This window comes from Anabrus simplex, chromosome X, assembly GCF_040414725.1.
Source record: "Anabrus simplex isolate iqAnaSimp1 chromosome X, ASM4041472v1, whole genome shotgun sequence".
NCBI lineage: Eukaryota > Metazoa > Arthropoda > Insecta > Orthoptera > Tettigoniidae > Anabrus > Anabrus simplex.
This window is the reverse complement of record NC_090279.1, coordinates 164,766,586-164,787,292: the sequence shown is the minus strand read 5'-3', so window position 1 is coordinate 164,787,292 and position 20,707 is coordinate 164,766,586. Positions and strand designations below refer to the sequence as shown.

The 20,707-nt window shown below is 40.9% G+C and overlaps 1 protein-coding gene across 1 annotated transcript in view; it reads right to left on the bottom strand.

The window, feature by feature from the left end:
- Positions 1 to 20,707, bottom strand: part of LOC137503206 (farnesol dehydrogenase-like) — a 51,388-nt gene that overhangs the window by 1,463 nt on the left and 29,218 nt on the right. The window contains exons 3-4 of the mRNA XM_068230725.1: positions 10,910 to 11,039; positions 2,983 to 3,112 (exon numbers count right to left, since the gene is read on the bottom strand). Coding sequence (XP_068086826.1) covers positions 2,983 to 3,112; positions 10,910 to 11,039 — 260 coding nt within the window. The remainder of the gene's footprint in view (positions 1 to 2,982; positions 3,113 to 10,909; positions 11,040 to 20,707) is intronic.

Sequence of the window (20,707 nt, the reverse complement as noted above, 5' to 3'; positions counted from 1 at the left end):
CTGTGAGAAGGACGGTGGACAATTTTATGATGATAAACGGGGTTACAAGTCAGGTTGTGAGTTTCACAAATAGGAAAAGTCCTCTCGGTTTTAATTACTGCGTTGATGGGCTGAAAGTTCCTTTTGGGGATCATTGTAAGTACCTATGTGTTAATATAAGGAAAGATCTTCATTGGGGTAATCACACAAATTTGATTGAAAATAAAGGGTACAGATCTGTGCACATGGTTATGAGGGTATTTAGGGGTTGTAGTAAGGATGTAAAGGAGAGGACATCTAAGTCTCTGGTAAGACCCCAACTAGAGTATGGTTTCAGTGTTTGGGACCCTTACCAGGATTATTTGATTCAAGAACTGGAAAAAAGCCAAAGAAAAGCAGCTCGACTTGTTCTGGGTGATTTCCGACTAAAGAGTAGCGTTGCAAAAATGTTGCAAAGTTTGGGCTGGGAAGACTTGGGAGAAAGGAGAAAATGAAATGGCGTATGACTTTTAATGCGGGGAGTGTCCGAGGACAAGTTGGGCTCGCCAGGTGCAGGTCTTTTGATTTGACACCCGTAGGCAACCTGCGCGTCGTGATGAGGATGAAATGATGATGAAGACAACACATACACCCAGCCCCCGTGCCAGCGAAACTAACCAATGATGGCTAAAATTCCCGACCCTACCGGGAATCGAACCCGGGACCTCTGTGACCAAAGGCCAGCACGCTAACCATTTAGCCATGAAGCCGTACGGAGAAAGGAGACAACCTGCTTGACTAAGTGTTATATTCCGAGCTGTCAATGGAGAGATGGCGTAGAATTACATCAGTAGACGAATAAGTTTGAGTGGTGTCTTTAAAAGTAGGAAAGATCACAATATGAAGATAAAGCTGAAATCTAAGAGCACAAATTGCGGCAAATATTCGTTTTAGGAAGGGGGTTAGGGATTGGAATAACTTAGCAAGGGAGATATTCAATAAATTTCCAATTTCTTTGCAATTAATTAAGAAAAGTCTAACAGAACAACGTATAAGGAATCTGCCACATGGGTGACTGCCCTAAATGCAGGTCAGTAGTGATTTGATTGGCTTGAATTTCTGAGAAATGTTTTCGCTCGTTTATCATCATCATCATCATCATCTGTTTACCCTCCAGGTTCGGTTTTTCCCTCGGACTTAGCGAGGGATCCCACCTCTACCGCCTCAAGGGCAGTGTCCTGGAGCTTCAGACTCTTGGTCGGGGGATACAACTGGGGAGTATGACCAGTACCTCGCCCAGGCGGCCTCACCTGCTATGCTGAACAGGGGCCTTGTGGAGGGATGGGAAGATTGGAAGGGATAGGCAAGGAAGAGGGAAGGAAGCGGCCGTGGCCTTAAGTTAGGTACCATCCCGGCATTCGCCTGGAGGAGAAGTGGGAAACCACGGAAAACCACTTCCAGGATGGCTGAGGTGGGAATCGAACCCACCTCTACTCAGTTGACCTCCCGAGGCTGAGTGGACCCCGTTCCAGCCCTCGTACCACTTTTCAAATTTCGTGGCAGAGCCGGGAATCGAACCCGGACCTCCGGGGGTGGCAGCTAATCACGCTAACCACTACACCACAGAGGCGGCCTTTCGCTCGTTTAAGCATTTAAAAAACTCGTTCGATCTCTGAGGTACTGCTAATCATTGGAATTGTTTTAGATAATTTTCAGAAGCCGTGCACACTTTTCAATTGTTTTAATAAACTTATTTCAAGTATGAACGAGTTCAATGTCATGGCTCGCGACGTACGTCTGAATTCATCCCTACAATAACTCTCTTCCAGTTATGAGTGTAGCATTTTTGAATCCAGGAACAAGCTGACTGCTTAATCGCTGCACTATTTGAAGCCAGTGTCTCGGATCCCCTCCTTCCCGCCACCCAAACCTGTTAGTGAAACCCTACTACTTCTACGCATGCTCCAATGTAACAGTGCTCTGTACTGTATGTGTCGAGCGGGAAACGTAACTCCCAGGGACAATATCCCCGCCAGCAATATTTTATTGTCTTGTCCAGCGGAATAGCGTTAATACAGCGATGGTCTTATAATGTAATAGAGAAGTAATATTATTCATTCCGTTTTCTGTATATAAGTTCAGTTTATTTTGATGAAGAGGTGCGCTGCTCCTGTGCGTCTTAAGACAAAGCGCCACTGATAAATATGCTGTTGGTTTGATATAGGCCTAGTGTGCATTGTCCAATACATAAACAGGGAAACTTTATTTTGAAAATTAAAGGAGTGTTAGATGTTACAAGTACTGTGAACGTTCCACAGAATACGTTAATCAGTGTTCGGTGGATGTGAATTTTGCCACCAGGTTGGAGAGAGACATTTCGAACATCCGCTCTGAGGTACTATATGTTTGTCCTTTTTCATTGTCTGCAGCTGAAATGTAAACAAAAAAGCAACTTGTGTGGTACGTTTTCGCTCGAGCGCCTAAGAGGTTGACAGTCGATCGTCTTTAAGTCCGTGTAGCGCCGAAACTAATCACCAGAGATCAACGGTCCTTTGTTCATAATACTTGTATTTAAACCCTCTAACACCCCTTTAATTTACGACAGAAAGCTTTTCTATACCCTGAATATAACCTCAAGATGGAAGCTGGTCGAAGATACCTGGATGCTGTCAAACAGCTGTACGGGCGTTATTACACTGTTTCAGGTCGTTAACCAGAGAAGCGTATACCACATGTCCCCAATGAAAGAAGTTCGGTAGATAAAAGTCAAGAGACCAGGCAGGCCTATGCACAGCTCAGGACGCCTGATCTACTGTCGAGGGAAGATATTGTCCAAAGACCGACGTGCATACAGACATTTAGAACCCAGTCCATGTTTTATTTGGACAATTCTCATATAAATCCTTAATAGGCCTATATCAAACACATCATGTGGAACAGACTGACGTAAGAGTTTTCAGGAGTAGTCTATCAAATTATTTTGGACTAGCCATGCATCAGTCGCCCAGGGATGTCAGAACTTACCGTAATCTTGATGTTTTCCTTGTGCTCAACGAAGTCCTTCCTCAGACCTTCCGTGAGCGCCCTGACGGCGTGTTTGGACGCCGCGTACATGGCGCCTTTGCTAGCTATAGGAGGCATATGACCAGCAATGCTGTAAAATAAACGTAGATAAGAACATACAAAATTCGGAGCTGAAGTTTGCCTTTTATTATGAGTGCTTGTGGTGGTGGTTACTGTGTAAAGAGGAAGTACAATGGAAGAAAAATCCCATAAAATGGTGGTGATTTCTGTTTTAAGAGGAAGTACAGCCTGGTAATCATCCTCTTTGAACAAATATCTGGAAGCAATAATTAAAATAAAACATATGCATTTATTCACCAAAGGAATTTAAAAATGAGTTTAAAACAGAACTGTAAATATATTGTAGACAGGATATGGGCTTTTGGGCGTATGCCTTGTGAAGGAAACAATGTGAAACTCTTTACTATAATATTTATTTCCAGAAATCTATACAGAGTTTCCTCCAATTAATAGATCATATGATATCTGGAGTGTAAGCCTACTTATGACATTATTTCGTGCAAGTGCCTGCATGGGCGTATATGACAACTCCACCCCCCAGTCACGGATAACCACCATCCAGGGGGCAAGCCTCCTATTCCTCCCAGCTACGGATTTCCAACCGCTCAGGTGAACTCGCCATCGTCCTTATCTCAGCAGGTTTCACAACTCATATAACTGCTACTTAAGCTAAGAGCGCCCATGTACACACCATAACCTACTCCCCCAGCTACGGATTACCGCCAGCTGTGGGTATGCCCCTGTCTCTCTCAGTGCCTGAGTAATTGTGTATGTAGCTTTTACCGGTTACCACTTCAATCTCCCTCCTTCCTTCCATTACTATAACTACTCCTTTCCTGTAACTTTCGTATACACATATTTCTAACTACAGCTAAGTACTGGCTTATATTACTAGGTTATCCCATTCATTCTTCATCCGTCTTATACTTTTATGATCATTTTCTTTCTGACTTAATACTAATAGTTCACTATTATTCAGAAAATTTCTTCTAATCGCTATAGTTTCTTTACTTACTTTCAAGAGATGAAATTCTTCTCTCATTTCTCCACATAACACACATCTTGCATTGTCCTTTTCCCTTGTCTATCCCTTGTGTTTGTAAATTCCCACGATCCGCCATATCTTTATCTTCTGTTTACGTTACTTATCTTTACATTCGTTTCCTTTATTTATCATATTAAATACGAGAGGGTCACCTTGCTCGTCCACTCAGACTCCAACAACTCTCTTTGAATATCCTTGACCCTTCGTACAGAGTACTCTTCCATATTGTAGCCTCACCCCTTACCTTGTCTATCCCCCAATAGTTACCAAATCCCAACCTCTCTAAGATACTTTTAACCTTACCTAACCAATTCTTTTCGGATATATTGTCCCTATGGAGTTGGTATGTCCTCTTCAGGAGCCGACCACACTCTCCTCTTTTCATCCTTAACAAATAACTCATTATTCTCTTTAAAATATCTACTTGAATATTCTTATCACACATTAGTCTTGCACCAAAATTTGCTGTACAATATGGCAGTCCCATTACAACTTTACTAAACTTACTTTTGTACTACGGTATTTGGTTCAGCATTTCACTCACCTCCTCTACTACCCATCTCAACACCATATAACATTCTGTTCTTTACTACAGCTTGAAAAACCAATTTTTGGATCGTATAATCTATATTAGGGAACTTATTTTTCTAAAATCTTTATTACTGAAAGTGCTGCCAGGCCTTTCCATTTCGCTTGTCTTATTTGGTGAGTCCATTTCGCATTGCTACTTATATATATTCCTAAATACTCTAGTTTGTTATTTCAATTTTTCTTCGTTTATCATCCACTGCTCATTTGCCGCTCTTTTTCCACCCTTCTTACATATAAACGCCTCACCAATGTTAATTTTAAATGACGATTTTTCAGAGCATTCTATCACCTCATTTATACCTTTTTTTCATGCCTCCGGCAGTTAGTGTCATCAGGAGAACATCGTCCGCAAAAATCAAGCCTGGTATTTCTAGGTTTCCTAATACTGGACAAGTTCACTTCCCTCCACCATGAGTCTGTGATATATCATTTATACATAACAAAAATAGAATCGGTGATCAATTGCACCCCTTTTTCAAATCCATATTTGACTCTATCAGTTCACATACCACGCCATCATCTACTCTACTACTGCAATATACCCTTTCAAATATAGCCTCAATCACTCTTCTCATCTTGCTCGAAACCCCTAACTTGCCCAACTTATCGAACAATGCCCCCGTGCAGACTGTGTTGAAGGCCTTCTCAAAGTCAACTGCGGCAATATATAATTTACCTCCTTTCCTTTTTAAATATGTATCTATTACTGTTTTGACAATCATGATATTAGGCCTATCCGTTGTTCTTCTCCCCTTTCTGAATCCACTCTGGAATATCGTGAGGATGGTAAACTCTTCTGCCCACTTCATCTATCTATTTGCTAAGATTCTTGTGTATACTTTGCTGAGGGAATCTAATAGTGTTATTTCTCTATAATTAATAGGATTGCCTCTATCCGCACGCTTTTTAAACATTGAACAGATTATACCCCTCTGCCAGTCCCTCGGAAATTCTGCAAACACAAATATCTTATTACATACCTTTACTAAAGTTCCCAGCATTTGTTTACTTTTAACTGCTGCTTTCGAAAACTCGTTAGAAAAACCACTTAACGCCCCTGCTTTCCTACATTTGGCTTTGCTCTTCACCTCTATTACCTCGTATTCTGTTATCTCATCATCTAAATAAGGTAAACTTATCTCAACACCCCTCACAACATCCAGACACCTCGCATTATTTTTGCGCACCTCTTTCCCTCTTAATAATTTCTGGAAATAATCAACCCACTCTTCCTTATTAATTTTAGATTTCATATAACCTCTCTTCCCTCTATTAATTCTAGTCCATAACCTTATATTCCTGGTTATTTTTACATTCTATATTAATTAGCCGTGCCTGATCTTTCTGCCATAGTTTCTTATCATCATCTAATCGTTGTTTCACTCTCCCAGTTTGGGAGCGGGCCACCAGTCCTACTAGGGACTCTTTGGCCGGGGAATAGGTTGGTTTTGGGAGTTTTGTTTGTTATTGAAAGTGTGCTATGGCACACGTGCTCTATATTTTTGTTGGGGTGTTTATTGGCGTGTGGATTTCTCAACAAGGCGTCACCCATTGCGAGTCCCGCACCGCGCCCGCCCGGATTTTGCCCTGTTATCCCCCGTTTATTGAAGCTTTTTGAGATACATAATTATAATATTTACATTTTATGTTGTAATATGTTATCTTCTTAGAGTTTTTGCTCTTGATGAATTGGTCATTATTAGTATACTAATTTCACTCAATTAATTTCACATTTCACATTATTTATATTATTGCACTTTCCACTGTGAGTTCTTTCTTGATGCTGTTTTACATTTTTAATTTTGTTTTGTGTATTTGTGACATTTTAGGGAGTGTAATGTGTTGTATCGTAGTGTCATGTATTCCAATCAATTCATCGTCCTTTACTTTTCATTTATGAGTTTTTATATTTGATGTTTTATTATTTAACAATTTTCTAGTTGTGTTATGTGTTGTTGTTACATTTGATATAGTCATGTAGTGTGTTGTTTGTGTGTTTGTGTAACATATATATTCTAATCAAATTCATTGTAATAATACTTTTCATTTTCAGTTTTTGAGTTCTTTTCCTTGCTGTATTTGATATTTAACAATTATTGTGGTTGTGTATGTGTTGCTCTTTCTGCTGGTAACTCCTTATACTGCCTTAAATGCAGATCAGTAGTGAGTGATATACCTGATGCTATACAGGCTTAGGTTCGTCCGTGCTGAGGTACATTGCGCCGTACTGTCCACAAGGAAGTTGCTGTAGGAAAGCAAACTCCCTGAGTTTGATTCGAAGCCAGCAGCGTTTATTGGTCCGCTACGAAGCATTAGTACAGCAAACGACCGAAGATGGTTGATTTTAACATGTTTTCGAATGTATGTTAGGTTTACTAAACTAAAACTAAAACATTAGAAAAAAAGACGACAAATGAAGTGCAAAATTATTGGGAGTTGTGCAACACTGCAACAATACCACGCACCGCCCCTTGACTGATATATATTACTTCTTTCCTTATTTTACAAAACTGTTCCCGCATCTCCGTGTCCCCTCCCTTTCTGCAGGCATTCGGAATCCTAATCACTTCCAATCTCTTGGTTTTGCATTCCTTGTTATACCATCCTTCTCCCCCTCTCTTTAATTTGTTTTTCCTTTCCATTTGTGCCATGTTCTTAAAAGGTTTCTGTAACAATTCTACAGCTAAATCCACATTCTTACTATCTAATGCTACTTCGATGCCACTCTTAATAACTTGAAAATTTCCCTTTTTAGATATGCATTTATTTTATTTTTGATGTTCTCACACGACTTGTATTTTTTAACTATAGTTCTCTTCACTTTTTCCCTCATTCCACGTGGATATCAGTTAAGTAATACGTGGTTGCCAGCCATTAAGGCTTTACGCAGGTAGTTGTTATTCCATTTCGGTTTTTTTTTTCAAATTCGTACGTTCTTCATCACCAGTTGGTTCATTCCAAGCTATGTGTTATGTGTTAATGTCATTTTGGAGTTTTATGTTCTTCATCAGCTCCCACTTGGAGCGCTGTGCCAGCATACAGCGAGCCACCTGGTGACGAACGAGGGTACCACTACAATTCTCCATCGGTAAAATATTATTAAATTCACTCTAGAGGTGTGATAAACGATTATTTTTGTGTAACTGCTACATCTGTCACTGCTATAATAAAGTAACTGAAAAGTAACAGTAAAAAATACCGCCCAACGTTACTCACCTTTTATTGGTCACAGCCTGGTAACGGCTTCGAGCTTGTCTGTGTTGCGAAGTTCAATTCATCCACTCGCACGTATCACTGCACTGTTGAAAGTCGGTGCAGCAAAACACGCATTCCTATCTATATATATAAAATAAGAGTTTTGTCTGTACATTACTTAGAATTTGAAAAAAAATGGTATTTCTGTATCGGTCATGTCTTCAGTAACAAGGAAATGCAATTTTTACTTTTCCGTAATTTCTGTCTGTCTGTACACGCAACACTAGAAAACGGCTGAAGAGAATTTAATAAAAATTGGTATGCAAAGTTGGGGAATAAGTCACAGTCTAGGCTATAAATAACTTTGTTCACGCTGAGTGACGATAATCGTATACTCCGTGCTACCTGTGACAGAATCACCAATATAAGTCACAGATACGCCTGTCACTATCAGTGTTACATGATATGCTGAAATATCGGTGAAACTCTTCTCAGTTGTCACCCATAATTCCATTAAAACGTGCGCATTTGATTTTCTTTTACCATATAAATTCCCTTAAAGGGAACTCCCCAAAATTGTATTCAACCTTTGTTATGTAATGTTGGTTCAAAGGTTGTCTTACATTTTTAACGTAACGTAAAGTCGGTTATTTCAATTCTTCCCCAGAAGGGGGAAGCGGGCCATCAGCTCAACGATGGAGCTCTTCGGCCATAGAAGGAGAAAAGTTGTGCAGAAAAGTAACTATAGAAGGTATGTGTTGTACATACCGAAAAGGGAGACAATGAATAAATGAATGTGGCGCAGGGGTACCATCACAGAAAGCCGGGCCCCAGGGAAGACCCGCAAAGCACCCCGCACAAGCCAACCCGTACAAGTACTCAGAGGAGAGGAAATAGGACGTATATTTATATTCACGTATCTCGGGCGCGCATGTCGAAAAGCTCTACATAGATTTACAAAAACATATTACATCGAATGAGATGGTATAAGAGAGGGGTGCGGAAGGAAGTTGGAGTACGGAGAAGGATAGTATTGTAAGAGGAGGTAGTAGAGGGTGGTGGTCATATTTATAACGGAAGTAGCGTAGAGACGAAGGAGGTCCAGGATCCGGAGAGGGGGTAAGATGAAAGGTGGTTGTGGAACGGGTAGGTTGACATTGTGTGGCGGCGGTGGGGTGGGTGGCGGGGTAGAGAAAGGGCGAGGAGAAGGGTCACGAAGAGGGGAGTTGTCGGTGCGAGGTGGGGAGCGGGAAGGCTCCACTCGATATGTCCGCCTACGAAAACGAGCTCCGGTGGCAATGAGATGATTGACATCCTCAGCGGAAGGAAGTTGGAGGCGATCATATACATATGTCGGGCCGTCGTTGTTAAAAATGCGAAATGCCCGTCGAGCTGGTACCCCTGCCAGTTGCAGTTCTTGAAGTAGATCACGTTCGGTGACGGCAGGGTCAATCCCACGGATGATGCAGCTCGGAGATGGAGTCGGGTGACTAGCTGGAGTAGAGGCATCGTCAGTTCCACGGGAGAAAGGTGGTGCTGCTGCAGTGGTATCCATGAGGTGGGCAGGGGGTAGCTGGGGACTGGTTATAGGTGGAGATGGGGAGGTAGTAGGTGTAGACATAATAGAGGACTATACGTAATAGTGGAAGTAGAAGAAGACGGGGAAAGAAGGACAGAAGTGGTGACGGTGGTGGTAGTAGTAGTAGTAGTAAATGTAGGCTTTTCCAACTTGTAGTTCATTGACAGGCATTCACTGGCATACAGGCATCTGTTTTAGCTATGGTGTTGTAGTGGTTTATTTTGGCATTTCAGGATATGCACTTCTTATTGTAGATGTTTTTTTGTTATTCTGTATCCTCTCTCCATTTTTGAAATTCGATCTCCCTGCAGCATTTTCTAATCCATTCTCGTTTATGGTCTTACCAAGGTACTTGAATTTGTTGACTCTTTCGTTCCGTTCCATCTGCATTTCGAAAACTTTGATCCATTTTTAATATTCTTCATGTGTTTGGTCTCCTCTTTTAAGATCCTAATTCTTGTTTGGCTGGTAATTCTTTCCACGACGTTAATTTGGATGGCTGCGATCCCCGGGCTTTCTGATAGTATAGCAAAGTCATCCGGAAAAGCCAGGCACTTGATGTTAATCCCTCCTGATTTTTTCCAACGCAAATTGGGGTTATCCTTTGACGTTCAAGTTCTGACTTCTAGGACGTAGTTGAATAGAAGCGCGGATAGACCATCACATTTCCTCACGCCTGTCTTTATTTCAAACGGTTGAAGTTCATCCTGGAGGCTGCGCTTGTTAGGGTCTCTTTGATTATAGTTGTCAATATGGTTTGTTTTCAAATTTACTAAAGATTATTATTGTTGTTATTATACCATGAGTTAGGCCTCTCCGTAAGTTTAAACTGCCGTCGTATCTCCGACAGTGGTATTATCTATTCTGAACTGACTGAACTAGTGTATATACTAGAAGTTTTTCCTTTTGGGAACAGATGCCCCCAGCAGCAATTCTTTTGGCTACCTTGTGTTGAAGAACTATAAACTAACAATTGAGAATGTTTGTATTTGGAAGTTGGGTAACCTAATCACCATTCAATTGTTTATTTAGCATTCTATTCCTCTAATCAAAAATTCAGTTACACAATTTGTTCTGGAACTATCTGCCTGCCCCTTATAAAAGTTGCAATTATTTGGTTCCAAGTTGTCTTGCTGCAGCGTATCTTTGAGTGTTCTATGTGACTGAAGAGATCTCCCTTGGGAGATGCTGGGGTGGGGGCTGGCGCGAGATGGCGGCATAACGAAGGTAATAGTCGAATTTTAACTATGTGAATTTCTGCATGTGAAGAAAGGGAAGATTCCAGCTTTCCCCCTAGCATGTAACGGTTAGGTTGTCCAGCCATTCCCCCTCATGGTTCTTTACCTCTCTGTTCCGCGGAAATCTCCGTAACAATTATTATTATTATTATTGTTATTATTATTATTATTATTATTATTATTATTATTATTATTATCATTATTACTACTACTACTTACCTACTGATATGTACAATATGACCATCATTCACTCCTTTTGACCTCATGATTTTCACAGCTTCCCGGGTACAAATGCTGAGTCCGATGACGTTGGTATCCAGGATACGAGTCCATTCTTCTGTAGGGGTTTCTGTTGAGACATAACGTAAATATAGGGTTAGATATTCCACAAGACGAGACAGCAAACTTATCTTGTTCCATGAAGGAACCAACGCCACGGATATGGGAATGGACGTGCTCCACATTTTGTAAAGAAACCTCTACAAGAGCATCGTATCGTGTATGAAAATTACGAAAGTGGTTCGAACTGTCGATCTTCTACTTGAATACCTAGGCGGGTTCGGTAAAGAAGCACACCATCGCCAATTCGGGTTTCAGACATTTTAAAACCTAAAGGAGATTTCTACAATGTCCAAAAAATAAACTTGGACGCGAAAATCATGAATTTTCTCAATTTCTTTCATAGTTCGAAGTGAGACTAATAGAATGGCCTGGTATCCATGTTTATGGCGTCTTATTTCACATGGTTAACATATCTACATCAGCCTACATGAAAGAAAGGCAGCCAAATTTTTCCATTGGTACATAAATGAATAGCAAGATGATATAGATGTTGATTCCCATAGGGAATCTGAAATATTTGACCCTAATGAGTAAATTTATAATACCAATATAAATGGTCCTATGGGAATCAACATCTATTTCATCTGATGGCCAAGCAGGCATCAATTTTTGGTAATGAGACAAAGTCTCTCATAGTGCATTGGCACTGCCGGTGGCTTCAAGTAGCCTACGCGGTGGCCTCCACGGTATGCACTTGCCATGCTTCTTGGTAGGTGTGCTAGGTACCAACTGACGAGCCCAACCTAGCACACGGGAGCGAAACGCTGGCAACCAGAAATGAGTTAGCTGGAAAATTTATAATGTCCAATAACGGACCATTTATATTGGTATAATAGCAAGATGTCAAAGCACTAAATATGAAACAGGGTAAAGGCGTTTTCAAGCAATTAAATATCCCCATATGATCTTCTAAAATGATGTAGCGACACCAGAAAGTCATGCAGAAAAACTGATAATCTGACATATTCAAAACAGTCCAATTTTTAACACTTCGTACGTAACACTCTCGGAAACGACTCGATATTACAAGTAGCACTTCTGAATCATTTGTTAAAAATAATTATATTGTAGTACAATACTCACAATGTACTGGACGTTTGAATCCTTGGATAATTCTTGTTGAAAGTATAATTGCCCAATTTTCGCTCCCAGAGGAAAATTACACTAGTAACATTATTCCTTTTCATTTAATATTCACTCGAAATGAATTACTAAACACAGTGTTACGTATTTACATGGCAGTTCCACACGTTTTCAATTCTAACACGACATATTGACTAACCACGTGTTCGAACTGCCAAAGCTTCAACATTTGAAAACGTGACAAACGGACATGCGTAGAACAGTGTATTCAGTCAGAAAAATGGAGACCGCTGATTACTTGGAAACATACGCCATCAAAAGAAGAAATTACAGAAAACTTCTAAAAGAAAAGCGAGCTGAATATCTGGAAGCAGAAGCCAAGAAGCTTGTAGTCAAAGCAGAAACAGACCCATTTCGGGCCCTCAAGAAAAAGCAAGCTTGTAGAGCGAGGGAAATACCAGTGGAAACATGGGAAAAACACTTCTCGGTGCTTCTAAACAGAGACAGCAGAGCAAAAGGTGACACTGCAAACCACTCTGTCAATCCAGAACACGAAATTAGACTAACCACGGGGGAGGTACAGATGGTAATCAGCAAAACAAAAAAGGGGAAGACAGCAGGACCGGACAACATATATACAGAACACTTAAAAATACTCAAGATCATTTATTGCAGCTTTGGACAGAACTATTCAACAAATGTCTAAATTTAGGCAAAATAGCGGAAGTTTGGAGAACGGCAACGCTGAAGATATTGTACAAAGGGAAAGGAGAAATTGACAACCCCGACTCATATAGAGGTATAGCTCTAGAAAGCAACCTGTACAAAGCATTTGCAACTATTGTAGCGAATCGCCTGAACAACGAAATAGACCCATTCATACCAGAATGCCAACTAGGCTTCCGCAAAGGAAAAACGCACGTTACAAGCCGCAGCATGCGTAAAAGAAAAAAATTGAAGAAGCACTGAGGCACCCAAAAGGGAAGTACTATGTCGTCTTTGTTGACTATAAGAAGGCTTTTGATCTTATCGATAGAAATATCCTGATAGGAAAATTAAAACAAATGATTGGTGACAACACGCTCGTGAGAATCGTTCAGACCATACTAGACTACAACCTAATCCAAATTGAAGATGGAGCATCCCCATCCGGGAAAGTAATTCAAACAAATGGGGTACCCCATGGAGACCCCCTAATTCCGCTACTATTCAACGTATCAACGGCAGATATCATACGAATAATGACAGACTCTCCTGATCGAGCTCAAAGGCAGAACTACAGTCGACAATGATGAAGTTAGAAGCTTGGGCTTCAGATAACAAATTTGAAATTAACCAGGAAAAGACAGTACCGACGGTGTTCAGAAAAGACGGCAAGGCGGCCAAGGACGACTCTGTATCATTAAACAATAAAACACTAGAAATAGTCAAGAAATTCAAATACGTGGGCATCACGTTCCAAACGAGCATGACATCCTTCAATAACCACGTCATATACAGAACGACTGCAGCAATCAGAGCCATTCACAATATCAAAAATATATCTATGCTATCCCTTAACACAGCGATGACTTTATTCAAGACCGCAATAACCCCAATTATCACATACCGACTCGAAATAATATGGGACAACCTGACAATCGGTGCCTTGGAGAGGATAGAAAGAGTCAAAGCAAGGTTCCTGAAGAAGGCCCTAGGAGTAGGTAAACTGGCACCCTCCAGACTTGTTTATGTACTGGCCCGGGAAATCTACTTCATTGAAGATCTACGACTCAATCTACCACTGCCATCTACCGGACCATTTTAAGAGCTTCAGAGAAAACTTCTTAAGAAACGCGCGGAAATAAACCCCGAATTCTACGGAAATGACACCATGATCGATCGTAACTGGACCAAACAACTTCAAGAACAAAGACATGTCATAACAAGATATGCAATACATGGTTTCCACCACAAAATATGCGCAAATACAAAATTCCACAACCCAACAGATGACTGTGCTTGTACACTGTGTAAGGAAAAGTGCGACCGCTACCATCTGCTAAAGTGCAAGAACAGATTAAAGACTCTAACAGAATACAGCAAAATGTATATTAGCACAACAATTTTAATACTCATTCGAGTGCTCCTTATACACTGACTGACAGAGCAAATGCAACACCAAGGAGGAGTGGTTCGAAAGGGATGAAAGTTGGGGAAAAAACAGAGACGGCACGGACGAATAATTGATGTTTATTTCAAACCGATATGCAGGTTACACAATGCGCACGGCATCGACTCAGTAGGATGTAGGACCACCGCGAGCGGCGATGCACGCAGAAACACGTCGAGGTACAGAGTCAATAAGAGTGCGGATGGTGTCCTGAGGGATGGTTCTCCATTCTCTGTCAACCATTTGCCACAGTTGGTCGTCCGTACGAGGCTGGGGCAGAGTTTGCAAACGGCGTCCAATGAGATCCCACACGTGTTCGATTGGTGAGAGATCCGGAGAGTACGCTGGCAACGGAAGCATCTGTACACCTCGTAGAGCCTGTTGGGAGATGCGAGCAGTGTGTGGGCGGGCATTATCCTGCTGAAACAGAGCATTGGACAGCCCCTGAAGGTACGGGAGTGCCACCGGCCGCAGCACATGCTGCACGTAGCGGTGGGCATTTAACGTGCCTTGAATACGCACTAGAGGTGACGTGGAATCATACGCAATAGCGCCCCAAACCATGATGCCGCGTTGTCTAGCGGTAGGGCGCTCCACAGTTACTGCCGGATTTGACCTTTCTCCACGCCGACGCCACACTCGTCTGCGGTGACTATCACTGACAGAACAGAAGCGTGACTCATCGGAGAACACGACGTTCCGCCATTCCCTCATCCAAGTCACTCTAGCCCGGCACCATGCCAGGCGTGGACGTCTATGCTGTGGAGTCAAAGGTAGTCTTCTGAGCGGACGCCAGGAGTGCAGGCCTCCTTCAACCAATCGACGGGAAATTGTTCTGGTCGATATTGGAACAGCCAGGGTGTCTTGCACATGCTGAAGAATGGCGGTTGACGTGGCATTGAACGAAATTTTTGATCCAGTTTCTTGAGAGTATGGAGTGAAATTAGAATTATACGCGTTCTTAGTGTGAAGTAATAGTATTATGATCATGAACTTGCTTCACATTGAACTACCTAGCTGTTGCGAGTGTTGTGTGTGTTTGAGCTTCTTCCCTGTTGTTTGGAATAAATACATTCAAAATGTAAACTGTGTGCATTATGCTGTGTTTTACTTCTTCCTTTCCTTCTCCTGTTTTCTATTTCCATACATAAAAGTCCTGGGAAGTGTTCAACGAACGAACGAACGAGCGAAAGAATGAGGTTATGTTAGATAGTGATTTAGGTAAGAATGGGCGTTTTGGGGTTAAATAGCAATTGCATTAATATTTTCAGTAATCAATGTTGCATTTATTATTTAATAGATGTAAATTTACATTAAAATGCGAACGGCGACACAACGAAACAAACTAAAGTAATAACAGGATTGCCAACATACAAATACGGTAATTGCAATTTACTTTTCAAGTAAAATACACGAGAGAAGCTTGTGATACAACATTCCTACCGAAATGCAATCATTATCTCTATCACAATTAACATTTTAACAAAATAACACTGTCATTATCAAGTTTATTACGAGGTACTATCGTGTTACTTATTTCCTTATGTTGGCGGAGAAAAAGGGGCCACCATAGCTTCCATGACCTGTTTTCTCAGTGAACTTTATTATACATGAGTGACGGATCTATTTCTCTTATATGATCCTTGGAAGAGATGTGGATTGCTGTAGAGCGAGCGGATCATCTGTACTTACGTAGCTCGATTTAGCTTTTTGCAGTTATTTTGACTTAGTTTTAAACATTCTAAGAAATAATATGAAAATGTAAATGCAAACATCTTTGTCCCAGCATCGCTGGGGTGGATGGGATTCAGTGCACTCCACTGGTTGGAGGGGCGTAAGTCACGCAGCATCACAGCTAGTGGCGCATCGCCTTCTGTCTAATGCCTTCACGTATAAAACACTTTAATACCTTCAAACGTACTCTGCAGATTTGCAAAATAAGCATAACTCCGAATTTGTTGCTTGATTCTTAGTTGTCTGTTGGGCGAAATCAGAAGTATTCAGTCAGCAGTATGTAACGATTGTTGGTTACAAGGATAATGTCCAGATTATTGTTTGCATGAAGGAGCTATACCAAATGAATGGAGAGTTGCTATAGTATCCCCTATGTATATAGGAAGGCGTGATAGACATAAAGCTGAAAATTACAGAACAGTCAGTTTGACATGCATTGCATGTAAGCTTTGAGAAGGTATTATTTCTGATTATATAAGACATGTTTGTGAAATTATTAACTGGTTTGATAGAAGGCAGTTTGGTTTTAGGAATAGTTACTCCACTGAAGCTCAACTTATATGATTCCAGCAAGATATAGCAGATATCCTGGATTCAGGAGGTTAAATGGACTGTACTGTGATTGACCTGTTTAAGGCATTTGTTAGGGTAGATCATGGGAGACTACTGGCAAAAATGAGTGCAATTGGACGTGACAAAAGAGTGACTGAATGGGTGGCTCTGTTTCTAGAAAATAGAAGTCGGAGAATTAGAGTAGGTGAAGCTTTATCTGTCCCTGTAATAATTAAGAGGGGAATTCCTCAAGGCAGTATTATTGGACCTTTATGTTTTCTTATATATATATCAATGATATGTGAAAAGAAGTGGAATCAGAGATAAGGCTTTTTGCAGATGATGTTATTCTGTACAGAGTAATAAATAAATTACAAGATTGTGAGCAACTGCAAAATGACCTCGATAATGATGTAAGATGAACAGTACGCAATGACATGACGATAAACTGGGTTAAAAGTCAGCTTGTGAGTTTCACAAATAGGAAAAGTCCTCTCAGTTTTAATTACTGCATTGATGGGGTGAAAGTTCCCTTTGGGGATCATTGTAAATACCTACGTATTAATATAAGGAAAGATCACATTGGGGTAATCACATAAATATGATTGTAAAGCACATGGTTATGAGGGTATTTAGGGGTTGTAGTAAAGATGTAAAGGGGAGGGCATATAAATCTCTGGTAAGACCCCAGCTAGAGTAGGGTTCCAGTGTATGGAACTAGAAAAAATCCAAAGAAAGGCAGCTCGATTTATTCTGGGAGATTTCCGACAAAAGAGTGGCGTTACAAAAATGTTGCAAAGTTTGGGCTGGGAAGACTTGGGAGAAAGGAGACGAGCTGCTCGACTAAGTGGTATGTTCCAAGCTGTCAGTGGAGAGATGGCGTGGGAGGACATCAGTAGATAAGTAAGTTTGAGTGGGTCTTTAAAAGTAGGAAGGATGACAATATGAAGATAAAGTTGGAATTCAAGAGGACAAATTGTGGCAAATATTTGTTTATAGGAAGGGGAGTTAGGGATTGGAATAACTTACCAAGGATGATGTTCAATAAATTTCCAATATCTTTACAATAATTCAAGAAAAGGCTAGGAAAACAACAGATAGGGAATCTGCCACCTGGGTGACTGCCCTAAATGCAGATCAGTAGTGACTGGTTGATATATTCCCATTTACAAAACAAATTTGCTACCGGTACCGGTTTCTTGGTTATTACCTATATAATAAAAAATTCGTGTGGCTATTTGTAGCTGGGTGCAGCCCTTGTAAGACAGACCCTTCGATGAGGGTGGGCGTTATCTGCCATGTGTAGGTACCTGCGTGTTATTGTGGTGGAGGATAGTGTTATGTGTAGTGTGTGAGTTGCAGGGATGTTGGAGACAGCACAAACACCCAGCCTCCGAGACATTGGAATTAACCAATGAAGGTTAAAATACCCGACCGCCGGGAATCGAATCCGGGACCCTCTGAACCGAAGGCCAGTACGCTGAACATTCAACCAACGAGTCGGATATTACGTATGTGATGGAGACGAATGGGATGTTGTTTTATGAGCCGCTCAATACAGTTTAAGAATTTGGAGACAGTCTGTATATCAGTATTGTTAACGGCTTAACAAATATTTGAAGTGGACAACTTAGTTGAATAGCCAGTATGTCTGAATTTTTATTAGTTTGAGCTTCTCTGCTAGTGGCAGAAATAACTACAGCTCAACTGAAGAAACCGAAGTTGGTGTCGATATATCCTTTATTAGTAATTCCATAGAAAAATGAAGCACAGGATTTCTCAAGACTTTCAATACTATTTAAAAATATGAAAGCAGAATTACTATATCATCAATAAGTCAGAAGTTATTTCGATGTAATAATATTGAATAACCCTGCATAATTAACCTATTCACTACGATGAACAGCTGTAGCCGTTGTGTGTTGTTCGGCTTTTCTATGCTTCGCTGCTCTAGACTGCTGTAGAACAAGGTCTATATACTATAAGCGAACCTTTTCTTGATAGGTACCTGAGCTCCCTAGTGCTGAATTGATAGACCTCGGTTATCTTCGAGATTCGTACTGGCAACCTTTGAAACATAAAAACTATGAATCGCTTATGCATCGCCGTGAGACAACTGGCGTACACTTTACGTACTAGTACTGTTGTTATTTACACAGCAAAGCCAAACTATAGAATTCATGTTAGGAACAAGATTCGCATCGAGAAATGTTTTATATAATGTCATATAATGTGTGTGTGTGTGACACAGTTGTTAGCTTAAGATAATAAAAGTTTAGATAATTCATATCGATCGATCATATTATCGATTCAATTCAGATTTCATTTTCATTCAATTGGCAGTATAACCGGAACCGGGAGAGCTCCCTCCTTGCTCCTCAACCCCGTAAAACTTGGTCTCAAGAAATAGCTCGCGTATAGTACACAGGTCTGGTCATGCTCCCAGAATTCTTTGCGGCAGCGGCCATATTGGGACCAAAGGCCTCCACTGAGCGTTTTACAGTGCAGTGAGTTTAAGTTGTCGTGGATTATTGTGTCCCTCCAAATTGTAAGAGTCATTCATGTAAAGGGACTAGGTTATTTAGATTCCCGAAAGATAAGAACAGGGGGGCAAAATGGGTTCAAAATTGCTGGCTTGATAAGTGGCAGCCCACAGAACATTCGCGGCTGTGTGAGGTAAGTATAACCTTTTCTAGTTAAAAATAAATAATCACCAAGTTTAATTATATTTACTTTTGTGGTGTAGTGGTTAGTGTGATTAGCTGCCACCCCTGATGGCCCGGGTTCGATTCCCGGCTCTGCCACGAAATTTGAAATATAGTATGCGGACTGGAACGGAGTCCATTCAGCCTCGGGAGGTCAACTGAGTAGGAAGGATGTTCGATTCCCGCCTCAGCCATCCTCGAAGTGGTTTTACGTGGTTTTCCACTTCTCCTCCAGGCAAATACCGGCTTGGTACCTACTTTAACACCACGGCCGCTTCTTTCCTCTTTCTTGTCTACCCCTTCCAATATTCTCATCCCCCAACAAGGCCCCTGTTCAGCATAGCAGGTAAGGCCGCCTGGGCGTGGTACTGGTCCACCTCCACGGTTATATCCCACGATACTGGCTTTGAGGCGATAGAGGTAGGATCCCTCGCTGAGTCCGAGGGGAAAACCAACCCCGGACGGCAAACTGACCAAGAAAGAAAGAAAGAAACAAACAAACAAACAATAAGGTAAAATTTGCATAATTTATTCAATAATAATATAATTATATTATAATTATATATCACCCAGCAAGCGGCTGTGGGTCTTGGGTCACGTAGTTATCAGTTTGCATTCGGGAGATAGTGGGTTCGAACCACACTGTCGGCAGCCCTGAGGATGATTTTCCGTGGTTTCCCTTTTTCACACCAGCAAAAGCTGGGGATGTACCTTAATTAAGGCAACGGTAGTTTTCTTCCCACTCCTAGCTCTTACCTCTCCCATCGTTGCCATAAGATCTATCAGTGTCAGTGCGACGTAAAGCGAATCGTAATAAAGTGTATTACATTTTAACAGTAAACTCGTGTCGTCATCCCGTGGCGGTGCAGCTCTTTTTTGTTTTAAGGCCCACCTGCAAGAGATGTGAGCTGCATGTACCGTTTCGACCACATATCATTGTTAAATTTCCGGCAGTATAGGGAATCGAACCCGGACCCCCAAGGACGGCAGTTAATTACATAAACCGTTACAATACGAAGGCACAGATCTAATATACGCGTTTATTGCTGTTACTAGAAATGTAGCCTAAATTGCTGTTTTTATTATTATAGGCCTAATGTTTTGTTAGGCCTTAGCCTATATGTACGGTAATTATTTTATTTTATTGTATTTTATTTTAACCATTCACACTTCTTTGATCATTATATTACTTTGTTCATGCTTAGGTACCCTACATTAGGCCTTTTGGCTGAAATGTTGATGATAATTTTGTCATATAGTCTGGTCTTAATGCCATTGCAACTGCTCACAATATATAAAAACCGAGTGCTTATAGATGACAAAATATATAAATTAGGATTATTTCACAATTCGCAGATTATGATAAAACTATTAATTACATGTAATTAAAGGCAAAAAAAATAATTTTAGCAGTTTTTTGTTCTTAAATCAATTTTAAATTCCGAAACT